The 14,508-nt window shown below is 42.3% G+C and overlaps 1 protein-coding gene across 1 annotated transcript; it reads right to left on the reverse strand. All coding sequences in view use genetic code 11, as the record gives it.

The window, feature by feature from the left end:
* Positions 1 to 1,302: 1,302 nt before the first annotated feature.
* On the reverse strand, positions 1,303 to 13,931 carry EGR_09790 (Leucine-rich repeat protein SHOC-2; the record flags this gene model as incomplete). The annotated part of the gene is made up of 15 exons (XM_024499039.1): positions 1,303 to 1,338; positions 1,377 to 1,430; positions 1,511 to 1,680; positions 2,705 to 2,772; positions 2,844 to 2,913; positions 3,887 to 3,974; positions 4,057 to 4,181; positions 4,948 to 5,062; positions 6,367 to 6,471; positions 8,201 to 8,294; positions 8,864 to 8,972; positions 9,254 to 9,380; positions 10,254 to 10,480; positions 12,830 to 12,986; positions 13,887 to 13,931. 15 exons carry the CDS (start codon positions 13,929 to 13,931, stop codon positions 1,303 to 1,305), a joined length of 1,590 nt encoding a protein of 529 aa, XP_024346549.1.
* Between the last annotated feature and the right edge of the window lie 577 nt (positions 13,932 to 14,508).

Consider the following 14,508-nt stretch of genomic DNA (forward strand, 5'->3'; position numbering starts at 1 on the left):
GAGTCGGCCTCTAGAGTTGTTATGTGGTTCTGCTCGCGGCGCCTACATCACTGGCACTGGTTACTTGTAGAATCACGTACCTTTTAGCCTTTTTAACCGTAGGCACATGGCGGTACAAACTTCGACTACAGCGTATACTACCATGTGCCCTTCAGCTAAAACGGCGACGGACATTCACTGCACAGGGATTACCGACAGATTTTACTGGGACACGTCGAGTAATGCTAAGCAGGTTGATTAAACGAGCTTCGTTTCTAGACAAAGGGCGTTGCGAAAAGGCGACTCGAGTGCCAAACCCACCTACTACAAATCGTAGCGGATAGAAAAGTCGACGTACCCCCACTGGAGAAAGAGGTCATAACTCCTAACGAAAAAGTCACTCAACCAAAGCTCACCCCCTTGAATATACGGGTGCCAACATCCAATACTGTTGATATCACATCGAGGCTGCCCGATGGGTCGCCTTGGCTGCGGATATGCAGAGACTGCATGCAGGTTGTGCTGCTGCTATCTCCTCATCGAACCGTGGGAATGCACCCAAACGGTGGACGTGCCGGTGTGATCACCACAAAGGCCATCGCCAAAGCCGTAAATATCACCCCCGTGCCAGCACAACGTTTATTGCTCCACCCTATCGATGCGATCACACGAACTGAAAGCGTCAAGAACGGCGCCAGGTGTGACGGGGACAGAGGATTGTGTCAACTGTGTACTATTACTGACACGTTTGGCCGCTCGGTGAAAATAGTCTTCTGGTCCCCGACAAAACATAAAAATCGCAGAGACAACGGCTACGCTGTAAAGCAACCAGGTAACGATAATATGAAGCAATTTCTTGATAGGTTCACTAGTACATCAAAGCCTGTCTGTTTCGTCGGTCAATTAGATCAGATTGATTTGCCTAAAGATCGCCGACTTTGACAAAAGTTAACCAAGGTGATTAAATAAGGATGCACAAAAGACACACGCAGAAGTGGTGGAGAGACGCTCTAATTACAGTGGATATTGTTGTCGGTGAAGGAAAATAGGGCAGAAGGGAAAGGAAAGGGGCGGGACACAAACATTAGCATCGTCAACGTTACTGTCTTCACGGTCGACTGTAATTAGGAGAGAAGGAGACGGAGGGAGAGAATTTGGCTGCTAAAAGTGGAGGGAGACAATGAAGACAGAAAATGAGGCGCATGGGAGGCAAGAGCAATACAATGAGAGGGAAAAAGAGGATAAGTGACGATGTCGGCCCTTGATTTGTAGATTGGATGGATTGATAGATCGGGGGAGGGAGTGAAAATTGGTGAGGACCTCTCACACCTGCCCATAGGAGCTCTGTAGACGAAGGTACTGAAAAAGAAACGTCACTTGAACCAATCATAATTTACCATACTCTGAGCAGGTATATAATTGGCTAGGTAACGCTCAATCGCTAAGTGGAACTAAAAAAAGTGGAGACTAATGGAGAAGAGAATGCATAAACAATAAAAAAGTGAATTGTTTGATTCTTTAAAGAACCAACCTGGATGACGAGGGAGGGTCCAGCGGACACTACCTCAACGGGGATCTTTGACAATGGGCAGTTCTCAATAGACATGATTTGCAGAGAGCAGCACATTGCCAACTCCGATGGCAGGTCGTGAAGATTGAAGTTATCGTTCAGGTATAGCGTCTCCAAGCTCTTCAATTTCCCTGCAATGCAAAGTCAAAAGTACTATGGTTGTAGTCTACTTGAACCCTTAGTAAGTGGAGGCGACTGTGTGCAGTACCGCGTAAATTAGTCTGATTTCATGACGGATTATTTAAATTTACGTCCTGACCGAAAGGCATGATGGACGTCCTTCCCATGATATTTTTCGAAGACGCGCCTAGTGGAAGCAACAGTCACCCTAGATGTACACTCTGTAGAAAAACGCCCACCATTCAGCAATACTGCCCCAAACAAACCCCTTCCCGACGCGGTTCACCCCACAGAGGATGCTACCTTCAAGAATCTACACCATGTAAAACCACTAATAAAGCAGTAATTTCTGTACCATCTGATTTCACTTTACTACCTTTCAACCTATGGGAAGACCTGCATAGTTAATGTAGAACAACTACGCGGAATGCCAGTGACCACACTCATAGAGAGGAGTGAATACTGCCTCACCTAATCTCTTCTATTCCTATGTCCGTAACCTATCAGCCCACATGCACATTTTTCTGCAATTATCTTCGGGATAACTCAAGGCACTGCAGACCGACAAGGAATGTTAAGTGCCAATAATTCGTGGATTTATCAATTTGCATTTCGATTACTCTTCAATGGAACTATTTCCTGTATTGGCAGCAGGGAAAGAAAAATTCAAAACCTATTTCATTAGTTACTGTTAGCTAAAATCCTCGCCCCACGAAGAATTGGAAAGAAGGGAGCAGGAAGGAGAGACTACAATGGTACACTGGAGAAACACAAGAGTTTACCGATAGGCCAACAAATTATTTGCCGATTTACCACTTCCATCAACATTACTAACACCACTGCACCAATTTTCCTCAAACAAGATACAATGAATGAGGAAGATGTGCTTTCTTCTACTAAAAACATTTTGGGCCGACAAAACTAAGAATAACTGCCACCGAAGGGAAGACTTAACTTGGCTGATAAATGTTGCTTAGTTTTACTAATTCTGTTCAGTCGCAATGCCTCGACAAAACAAAAAACTAAAATTCCTACCTATTGCAGGTGTAAGACTTTGTAGGTCATTTTCACCAATAGTTAAGTAGGTGAGATTTTGGAGATTTCTGTAGAATAAAAAAAAACAATTGATGGAGAGAATGGAGAACTCTGGAGAGATGATAGGAGAAGAACCCACCCAATGGAGGAGGGAAGCACTGTGAGCCTATTTGATTGCATTATGAGACGCTGCAATTCCGTCAAGTTGCCTGCAAAGCAACAGACAAAGGAGAAAACGGGTTACCTTCGCATTAGTTTCACTCTTCATCACGAGATTAGAAAACAGGAGATGGATCAATTACCTCAAGTTTAAGATACGCAAGTACAGACCGCATAACAATTAATCACGTGAAGGTACATCGTACCTCAAAAAGTGCAGCGGCTTGGCAAAAATATCATGTAATTTATCGCTATTTGACTATGGATAATGCAGTCGGCATAATGGAATGATAAAAGAAGCATTCCACGTAGAGTTGAGTTTCAGCGCATCCACCATTTATCAGACTCCACCTCTCAGCGCAGCACTTTTTAAATCGGATAAAAACTACATTGAACTTACCCCAAAAGACTATGGAAGAATCATCTTGGGTAATTTAATTGCCTCCCCCACCCTATCAACCAGCTAGTTTTCAGTTGGAGCGACATACCAACTGCACAACACAATAAATTAACCAACATCACCAAGGCTTTAAATAGCATATTTAGAGAACCAATACCCCAAGCGCAGGCATTTAAAAAAAGACAATATGAATTTGGTCGATACCTTACAATTTCTGACCCTTTTTATTAGCTGGTATGGTTGATGGAAAGGTCAGAGCCTAGTCATTGATCGTAAAACGAATTTTAAAGGTTCTTCCCAAAATAAATTACACTTCCCTAAGCTACTTTTGCGACAACAAATGCGATAAAATAGAAATATTACTACCAGCTAGCGTGTTGTTAAGTATCGAAATTACCCTTCCTTTTAGAAATTTTTCAAAAAGGTTACATTTTAACAAATCACGACCCCAATTAACAAGTAATTCAGCAATACGCATCGTCACCAAAAGCATAAGCTAGTTTATTTCTGTTAGAAAGAGTAAAATACGAAATTGAAAGTTCCAAAAATCAAGAATTTAGGTGGAGTAAACTTATAAGAATAATTATGCGTGTTCTCTGAGAATAAACAATTTATCTACTTACCAATTTCAGTAGGCAAACAGTCGAGGCGATTCCCCTCCAAATCGAGAATCCTGAGTTTACGCAATTCCTGAATGGAAGGAGGTATCCGCTGCAAAGAGGACACGTATACAGTCGGCCAGAAGTACAAAAAACCGACGTGACTAACGATTGGGTGGTGGATAAAAACACACCTTTAAGAGGTTATTGCTGAGAATGAGCACCTCCAAATTCAGCAGATGATCAATGTCATCGGGCAACTTTGTTAGCTGATTAGTACCCAGATTGAGTTCCACCAGACTCGTCCAAGTCTTAACGTCTACAAAACAACGCATGCTTTTGTGTCACTTTTTTCCAAACACTCGATAACAGATAGAGAAAATGAACCAAATGCCTATCAATATGGCGACTCCTGATTAACAAAGTACCCAAGACAAGGGTGAGACCTTCGCGATTTCACGGTGTGACATACGGAATGCTGTGATTACTATGCAATCAATTCGTGGAATGACGGAGCGGAGTGACGTCAAAAACCTTCGAATAAACAGAATTAAGATGACGTGGATATTCCAGGAGACCATCCAATACAACCATCACGTTTAAGGAGTGGTTACCCGAAGTCATAAATGGACTGCGCGGTACTGATTATGCCATCCGTTTAACTGTTCCATAATGTCAACAAATATGCATAGAACTCACGATAGGTGAAAATTTAAGCACCATATTTGTAGCAGTACAGTGGAATATGCTTGAAATCATTCAACACGGCATTGAAGCCTTCATACAATGATCAGAAACCATCGCAGTTGGGAATGGGAGCGTAACTAATGATATGGAGAGGTGTGGAAACAACTTCAGGTAGTTCTCCATCAGTCACCACGCTGGTTTAAGAACGCTGTCTCGTTCTATTGTCTAGTTTTGTGGCTTTTCAACCCTTTAGCAATACTGGAACATGCATCAACACAGGTACTAGTCGCCCTGTGCGCCAATACTCAAAATTGTTGCAGTCATACACCTCTTAACGCCCAAGAGGCATCACCTGAAATCACTAGGCCACATCCATCAATGGCTGCAGATAGACGTACCAGGTGGCAGAGCGGCCAGTTGATTGTTCTTCATGTTCAACTTGGCGAGATTCGACGCCCGAGAAAAGATGCCAAAAGGAATCTTGGTAATCTGATTGTGATCCATGTTGATTTCCTGTAAAGACAGACAAACGGATAATCCATACATCGTATAAAAATGCGACCATAATCGGCCAAACTGCCCATGTCATTTACTCCGGACCAACAGGGCTTTCACAAGCAACCAACGCGATTTCCGACACCCTGGTTGGCCAGTGCAGTAGGATTTTCACCTAGCCCCCACGGTGGAAGTATGAAGGCCTACTCCAACCCACCTTAAGTATCAATTTCCCAGTCCCTCTCTTGGCAATTAACAAATTACTCCCAAACCTGCTCCATGACGATTTTAGAGGCAACTCTGACGCTGCGACCCGTTCAATGGAGATGAAAACGCCTGACGCATTTTCCCTCTGATATCAACAACAGAACATAGAAGGGAGCTTATGCCAAAATGGACTATTTGATTACTAGGCGAAAATGCCAAGATATGAAAAGGCCTTCAGTGAAGGCCGTGAAAAACACTTTAACTTGGGCGACTATTCCCCCAGCCGTAGGGTCTGCGTCACCTTCAGAAATAAACCAAATTACACAGTGGAAAAGATGGGTGATATCTGAGGGTTTACTACTGCAGCGTATTTAACTAGATATTTTTAATTCTAGACAACACCTAATGCAAAAAAAGTTAGTAGCAAGCGAAACACATTCCAACCTCAAGAATAATGCTTCCCAAATTAACCTAATGTTATTTACAAATGGAGGAAGTGACATATGGACCCATCAAAATTCACAAGGAGCATTACTAGCATGCGAAGTCTATTTTTCCTTACTAAAGGAAATAGTCGGACCACAGTTAATTACTACCCATCCAGACCTTCTAATTTGCAGGGAAAAATGGAAAAATTAATGTTACGAAATGATGAGAGGGATATTTAAAACAAAGCGGGAGTTGTGCATTGGTAAGATACTTATTTAAGGTGATCTTTGTAAAACAACCTCCATAGCAAGAGGGTGAGGGCGAGGGGCGCCTACACTAGCGCGGCTCACACTTTAAAAGTAATTTTGCGAATGTATGAATCTAATCGAAAATGACGAATTCGAGGTCCCAGTCATTCCAGTTGAAATTTTGGCTACATTATTGCAATAACTTCAATCATACTGGAAGTTAGAAAAAAAACGACTGAAACTACAACTCTGGAATGTGGGTTGAATTGATGGCGTCAAAGGTAGAAGGAGAACATCAACCACCTACGATTTTTTACCTGTACTCACGAAAAACCATCGTGAGAAACTGGCAGTTTACAAATGGTAGGTTGAAATGGCACTATCTTGACGGTGTTACGAATTAGACTGCATAAAGTTTGACAGTAATGACGAACGCACCTGGACAGTGATGAACTGTTGCGGTCCACCAGAAGGAAAGACAGTGAAGCAATTTCGGGAAAGCGAGAGACTGGTGAGGTTCTTCAAATTCGCCAGAAGGCCCTCCTGTGGAAAAAAGGGGAGATGGTTGAAAAAAGCACGCAGAAATATAAAAACACATCAGCCAAGTTCATTTAAGAAGCCACAAAAGCCATAGGGTTAGGAGCTAAGATACTGTACGCCGCATGGTAGCAACTCACTTGGGCCTAACCTCGACACACTATAAGACAGAAAAGTAGAGACCGATAGGCTCTACCTAAGACAGGTGAAGACGAATGCCACTCATCCACAGTCACAGACAGACCTAAAGAGTCCACAAAAGGCGCAAAAAACATCCACGAATTCCGTAGTCAATCTTTTAATCGACCATAGATGGCTACCAAATCCTCACTTTTTCAATACCAAGCTTGAGGGCCTTTTTCTCTCGCGTACAATAGAGATGCATAGTTTTTATGAAAAACTGCAATCACTATCTTCAGATACATATTTAAAATGACTTTTAATTCAACTGACAGCGCGCAAAACTCTGCAATGAGTCGAAACACATATTCGAATACGCGTTGCTAGGAGAAACTGATTGGTTCAATTCAGTGATTCCAATCTTGGATAGCAAGGCTTTGATGTTTACCTCCAATCACTCTTCTAATTCGACCTCCAATATGATAGAATGAGGGCGCATTCGCAATCCACAAGCTAGCAGTCAACAGTTCCTTCGAAACACCACTTTCATATTAGTACACCTTGTAGTTTTCGAGAATCATCTTGAACGCAACACCGGGATGTATCTGACACTGTCCACGCCCTGCCCAAGGACATGATCCTTCAGCTAGCGCTTTAAATAGGACCTTAATCAGACTGGGTGACCCAAGCTGCCATGCAAGGCGGAGCGTAAAAAGATATCTACCATAAATGGCTGAAATCAGGAATACATGTCAAGGGGGGAGCAAGAATTCAGTAAACTATCTGATAAAGGAATCTAATCTCTAACACAGCGGCATAGTCCATAATCAAAGAAGACCATAGTTAAATAGTTTTTACAGTGCTGATAGTAAAAGCGAGGAACTTTGGACAAAACCCGAAAGCCTAAGACATCTTTCTGCCATAAAACTTGATAATAACCTACAGAGACATGTAGGTAGGGGAATCAAAAGAACCTGTGTAAACAGGAACTACATTTCCTCATTTGCTCACTTTTCAGCTTTACACCAATGTTGCAAAGCAAATGGCATCGCACAGTCATAAATTATACCCTCGGAATAAATTTAGCAGATACCGTAGGCAAACGCCCAATTCAGAAGTGGTCATAGTGTACTAGGAATACTATGGAGGGGTAATCAACGGAAAACATTTGCATTGATTCAGCATCTACACCAATGGTTAATGGTAAAGGCCGAGCCCCCTCAAGAATCACAGGCTTTGTAACGCCTTCAAAGATAACTCGGGAAGGCATGAAAGGAGAAAAACGCAAAATATTGCTAATGTCTGATACGATTTTTTGCCTAAATTCATGAAGCAGTATCGGACATAACCCAACAAGGTAAAGAAGCCAACTGTCGAACATTATTTTGGCAGGAATATCAATAAGTAAACTGACAAGCTGAGGACAAAGTGACCCCTCCACAAAGTACTCAGGTGACAACAGAAAGCCACTTTTATTGCTCTAGTGCTGGCAAGGAAACTGAAGGTAACCTGAGGATGAGTAGCTATAGAAGGATTTCCGCAAAATCTATAAACGCAAGCCAGTGCACGGGCCACATATTTCTCCAGTTTAAACCTATAGGAAGGGAGAACTTACAGGAAGTTGACAAATGTTATTGTTCTCGATATTCAGCTCGGAGAGACGGGAGCATCTGGCCAGGGATGCGGGAAGGGCTTCCAAATGATTGTATCTATGAGGAAAGACGAGGGTATTAGACCAAAGGAATATTGACTGCATAACACTACGTGGATTTACTTATCTCTCCCCTAATTTGACTAAACAGTAGTGTAGAACCGTGCTTTAATATAGCCTTCAAAAGGTTACCGAAAGCTATTCAAGAGCTACATTTAGATAGAAGTTTACTAACAAAATTTAAAGCACTGAACCAATGCTACAGCTGGACTGTCCGTTCGGTCCCTCTTCCACTCGATTTGTAAACAAAATTACTCGAGTAAAACGTCGTTCAAACGGATGTCGTTTTGAAATTGACACCTTTTAGGAAAATCAAAAGATATAGACAAAGGGAGAACTTGACATTAGCCAAATCATCAACCGACAACCGCCTTTTATTACTTTTAGCGTCATTTAAAAAAAAATAAAGCCTTCACTTTAATATATAATCAGACTTCTTAGCCTATCATCAATGCAGCACTTTTTTACATTTATCAAACAATACTCTGTGAGAATCACTTGTTTTTTTTTTCACTCAGTCTGATACTTTTCTCAAAGCACACAAAAGTAAAGAAGTACGGCACCTACTTGATACCGAGTCGTTCGAGGAGGGCCAATTCACCGATCGATTCAGGCAAGGAGGTTAGTTCATTGTTCTGCAGACTGATCTCCGTAAGATTTCTGCATTGACCAATTTCTACAAGACGAGAAGAAACATAAGTAAGGCCGCCTGGTGAAGAAGCGACCAATGAGGGATGGCTTATAAAGTACACTAATGGGAAGCAACATTTGCAGAAGTAGGGAGGATATTTTCATCAATGAAGTGGCCGAGTCCTTTTATGAGTTTGCATAGAAGCTAAATAAAATCACAGTAAGCCAAAAAATCGCCCAACATTGAATCTGTACAGTTAAGGTTTTATGCTTTAAAAAGAAGGCGGCTTCTGAAGACGTTCTACTTTCACAAGAGGAAGAACTCACCCTCAGGAAGATGTTCCAACTGATTTTTTGAGACGTCAAGAGTAGTGAGTTGTTTCAACTCGCAGATGCCTGGGATTGAGGGCAAATTTCGGATCTTGTTCTCTCGAAGGCTCAACACTTGTAGCTTCTGTGGGGGAAAGGATAAAGAAATTCAATGATCTGGTTCTGCTTTAGATCTCACAACTTATCGTCACTTCAAGCAAACGAAAATGATTGTTTAGCCGAGAAACTCGTAGATGAAGTAGAAAACCACACATCGAACCAGACTTCGCTACTTTGATTTCTGCCCCTAATATTGGGAGCCGATGGATGTTTCACATATTTTCACCTGCACACACACAGAAACAAGGCTTTAGACTTGAACGAAAATCCATTTTACTAAAAAAATAAGCGCACTTGGGTCGCTGGAAGGCAAACAAGGAATAGAGGCTTAAGAACTGGTATCTCGATGACATTAATGATGTGAGGTGGGTAGTTGGGAGAAAAACCAGCGTAACTAAGCCTCAAAAAACAGTTATCGAACTACCTACAACCAAAACGTTCATTAATTTCTCCAAGTGAAATTGAAGTAGCAACAGTCACTACAAATGCAGTGTTAGCTCAGTTTGTCTGTAAGACATCAGATTCCCTGAAAATATCTGCACTCTAATGGAGAGTTTCATTAAGGAGCTCAGTAATGCTTACAGTGTTGAGTTTATTGACTTTGTGTACGGACTTCTAAGCCAAAGATAACCCAGCAAAGGTGACAAGGGTCTCGGTAGTCAATCATAGGGTAGATCAAGTAGGAGTAGGTTTGCAAATTCAGAGTCAAACTGCACGCACTCTCAATGATTACTGACACCAAATGCTACAAATCTGATATCATAATAGTTCGTTTGATTTCCCGGGTATCTTTTCCGAGGCTGAGATGAAACATCCAATCTCAGTAAATCTAATCTTTAATAAAGGTGGCATCGAACACTTCGAATTCAGCAGTTCCTATTATGGGCAGAGAACGTACCGTCAGACGCCCAATGTCGCGGTCGACCACCCGGATGCGGTTGCAGCGAAGCAGGAGCAATACCAGGTTGGGTAGACGGTAGATAACGGGAGGGATCTCACAGAGCTTATTGTGTCGCACGTCGAGAATGCTCAGGTGGGTGCACTCCGCCAGGCTCTCGGGCAGCGAGGTCAATGAATTCTCCTGCACCATCAGTTTTGTCAACTGCGTTAGCGTGCCGATCTCATCTATTAAAGATCAGGGAAGAGTAGGAGTTACCGTTGGCCAATCATTAAATGAGGCTTCAGAAGGAGCAACATCACCGTTTAGGCCGGGTTTATACTACAGGCGCTTCGCATCACATCTGCCCTAAGTTCACAATCGCAAATCGTGATTTGTGATTACTTATCTGAAGGAGAGTATTTCAATTACACATGTCCTGATTGATTACGTCATTGGGCGCGAGAGGGGGAGATTGTAAGTCCGAGCGACCACAACAAAAGGAAAAGATACACCCATCCTCGTTTGGTTTACATTTTTTGCACCTTTCAATGAGAGCTATGCATTTTGTGCCGGGAAACATTTGTTGGAGAGAAAAAGTAGTACTGTCGACTGTATTGGAAACAGACTTCTTAAAAGTCCTCGGGCGTTAAACAATAGAAATCATCCAAATGAAGGGAACAGACTACCACTACATTCGAAAAATATACGTTCCGCCTATCGGGAAGTTAGAATTGAACGGCAGCACGATCCCATGCCTTCGTTATTTTTAGGATAAGCCGCTAAATACAAAAACCAAAATTCGCAGCAGGAAGGATGCTCTTGTTTCACTACACATTACTGCTGAAAAAAATTAAGAGATCAGATTTCGAAAGAGAGGCCACCATAAATAAATCATGAGAATCAAAGAGACGCCATCAGAGAACCCAAAAAGAGAGCTTTATCTGCCTATACCCTGTTTACGATAACTGTAAATTCAGGAGTAGTGTCCCTGATTAAAAAATTGACAGAACACGAACACTCGTCTACGAAGTTTAAAGCTATAAAGCTACCAGCTTATAGTCCAGATTTACTGTGGTTAGTAATCAAAAAAGTTCAAAATTAATGAGTCAAGGAAACCTTCAGCAGTTCACATATAAAACTTCAAGGGGAGTAAAATCCACCCACAAGCATTAACGAATAACGGTGAGCTTGAAAAACCGTCTGTTTGTTGACCTTCACTCCTTTCACTGACATTATGGTAAGGATCCATGCACCTTGAATTGTTTGCGGACCGACTGACTGGCTTGTAGTGAAAAATGACACTTTATTTCCAAGACGAACAAAGACAATAATGCTCATCTCCAACTCAACGACTCGTTGCTCATCCTACACCTCCAAGGCAGCGTTTAAAGCGCAGAAGTCTGTGAATCCTGCGTACGTGCGTGAGGCAGACTGTAGACGGAAGGAAAAGCATTACCTGCAGCACAACACGAAACAGTTTGATGATGCCCGAGAATAACCACTTTGACAATAACCGGGACATGTAAATAAGTCAACTTGAAAAGCGTTCCATTCCTGTACTTCCAGGACAACAGACAAAGCAAGAATTCAGGTCGGAAATCGTCAAAATGAAATCGCCCACCCATAAAATCGCATATCGCATTTTAGGACAAGATGCAATGGGATAGGAGGGAGGAAGATTCTGCCTCACCTCAACTCATCGCCATCCTTCTGTCCTCTTATGATATTCCTTCAAGCTACAAGTGAAGATTATTATCTGTTTAGCATTAATGCTAGCCATTCACATAATTACTTACGAAATAGGATAGATGGTTTTATGACAAAATTTGTCATAAAAGAGGAAATTACAAGCTGAAGTAGTTTTGGTGATTGTTCCCAATTCGCTTGATGCCCAAACTAAGTCAATTAACTTGCACGCAGTATTTGCAAAGTTGGAGAGAATATATTTCTTTCTACATGGAAGTCGAAAACAGACTGCAGCACACAGACAGACTTACGCGCTAGAGACGTCACACCATCCACCATTCACTCCATCGATAGACTGCTACTGACACAAATATTTCACCAGCATCCTCACATACTCGAAGGATTAAGTGCATACCGATGTATTGAAATTAAGCAAAAGAGCGTACTGATGATCAAGAAGCTAAGCGCCAACACCACAAAAAAGTCTATTTCTCAGTTAACATCAAGCCCAAGTAATTAAATGTAATCAGCGGCAGGTGTCCAACCTGCAGTAATTTCATCTTCAAGTTAAAGTATAGCAGCTTTGGACTGAAAGGAAGTCAGATAAGTCTGTGCGCCGAGAGCCTCAAGATGTACTCAAAGGTAGGCAGTAGATTATTCTTAAAAATGAAAACTTAGATCATCACAGATTCTTATAGGTGGTTTGAATTTCAGAAACTGAAGACATGTCGCATTTCTCTGCGGGACACATCAAAGAATCTGGAAGTTAAAAATCTTCAGTACCATGAAAGCTCTTATTTGCCCCCAAAAAGCGTATGGAAGGGAGGTGCTAGGAAGCAGCCACCATACACCAGTCCGTGTGGAGAGAGCGGGTGGGAGTGAATTTGAAGTGGGGACGAGTAACTTACTGGGAAGACTGACGAGTTTGTTGGTGTACAGAAAGAGTTCGCAGAGGTGGGCACCGAGGTCACGAATGCTAGTGGGCAGGGCGTGGAGTTGACTGTTAGAGAGGTCCAGATACACCTTTCCTTCGTCCCGGCACCGGCTTATTTCCTTTGCACAGTCCTGCGTAAACGCAACAAAAACCGAGGGCTGAGTAAAAAGGCTAAGGGGAGAGCAATTTTGGTAAAACCGGAGTCCTGGTTGTGATAGCATTCTCCCAGATTCTCCTAGAAACCGTCCCTAGAAGTTCAGGTGTTAGGCTACTTTTCTATCACATTGTAGTTACCTTACAACTCGCCCCAATGACAACCTTGAAAACTATAAAGAGGACGTAAAAGCGCCATTTTTTAAAATGAGTGAGATACCGATAAATGAGAATACCACCGATGAAGTGTTGAACAAAAAACAGCAATGCTGACAGTTTGAAGGGAAATCCGCACTTTGATGAAATGTTAACATCCATTGTGTAAGTGGAATGGGATACCTGAGCTGAGACCTGAGAAGACGCACAAAAAAATGACAGGAACTGCGTCGACTTCCGACAACTGCCCAAAATGAAGTTCTATAAAAATCAGTAGTAGAACGAGGCCAGATATGAACACCTTGAAAAGGTCCGCAGTAAACATGGCTTATGGTATTTGTAAGAATTCACTAAATATCTGTGGCGTCAGAAGATGAATGAGTTTGCGCAGGCAAAAAAGCACTAAAGCTCTTTAAACGCCCAAAAATCTTTCGTTATTTCCAGCTCCAAATTTTTATTAAAAAGATATCCTTGAGTAGCCTCGGCACTTAACTGGAGCAGATGTAGAAGGTCAAAACGCACGAGTCGTAAAAACTGTACTTTATCGCAGTTAACTCAGGCATAGGAGATGATCAGCTACTTATTTCAAATTCGGTAGCCTAACAGGACACATCCACGCACGTGCGCATGCAGGGCGATCATGTGGACAAAAATAGACTCGAAGGAACGTGCGGCGCTGGTCATTGGTTTGCATGTTTATGTCCCGTACACTGCCCACCTACCCAAAGGTCCGTCCGCTTGGTTGTAGCCACGCGCACACGCCGCATGCACGCACAAGAGGAGGGAGAAGGAAGATAGGAAAGGGAGCACCAGTTGTGGATAACAAAAGACACCGCAAACGAAGCCAGCCAGTGTGCGTTATGACTTGAGTGACAATAAAGGGCTGTTTTGACCGACTCTTGTGGGTTTCTGTAAGGTGAGTGACTCAGTGATACTTTTATTGAAGAGTTAGTTACAAAATAGCTGCTGGAAGCATCGCTCACGTCACTTACACTACCAGTGGTTCAGCTCTTCTAAGTATTGGTAAAAAAGTGCCTCCGGAGATAACTCGGGTAAAATCAGAGAAGTCACATCAAACAACAATACTGACCGCGCTGGTTGGATGGCTGAATACCCAGGAGTAAACAACAGAAGGGCTGATAAAATCGAGTCAACTTCTAATCAGCACAGCATTTACGTTAATAGGGCATCGAAGACCTCAGCAAAGACCCGATTACTGTACTGGTATGGAAACAGTGAACTGAATATTAATAGAAGACCTCACACCTCCCTATGTTCCAGGAAGCCGAAGATGAACTAGGAGTGTGAATCTGTGGCTTTGAAAAAAAAACAGTGGGAAGGATT

Source organism: Echinococcus granulosus (assembly GCF_000524195.1).
Source record: "Echinococcus granulosus chromosome Unknown EG_S00167, whole genome shotgun sequence".
Classification (NCBI taxonomy): Eukaryota; Metazoa; Platyhelminthes; class Cestoda; order Cyclophyllidea; family Taeniidae; genus Echinococcus; species Echinococcus granulosus.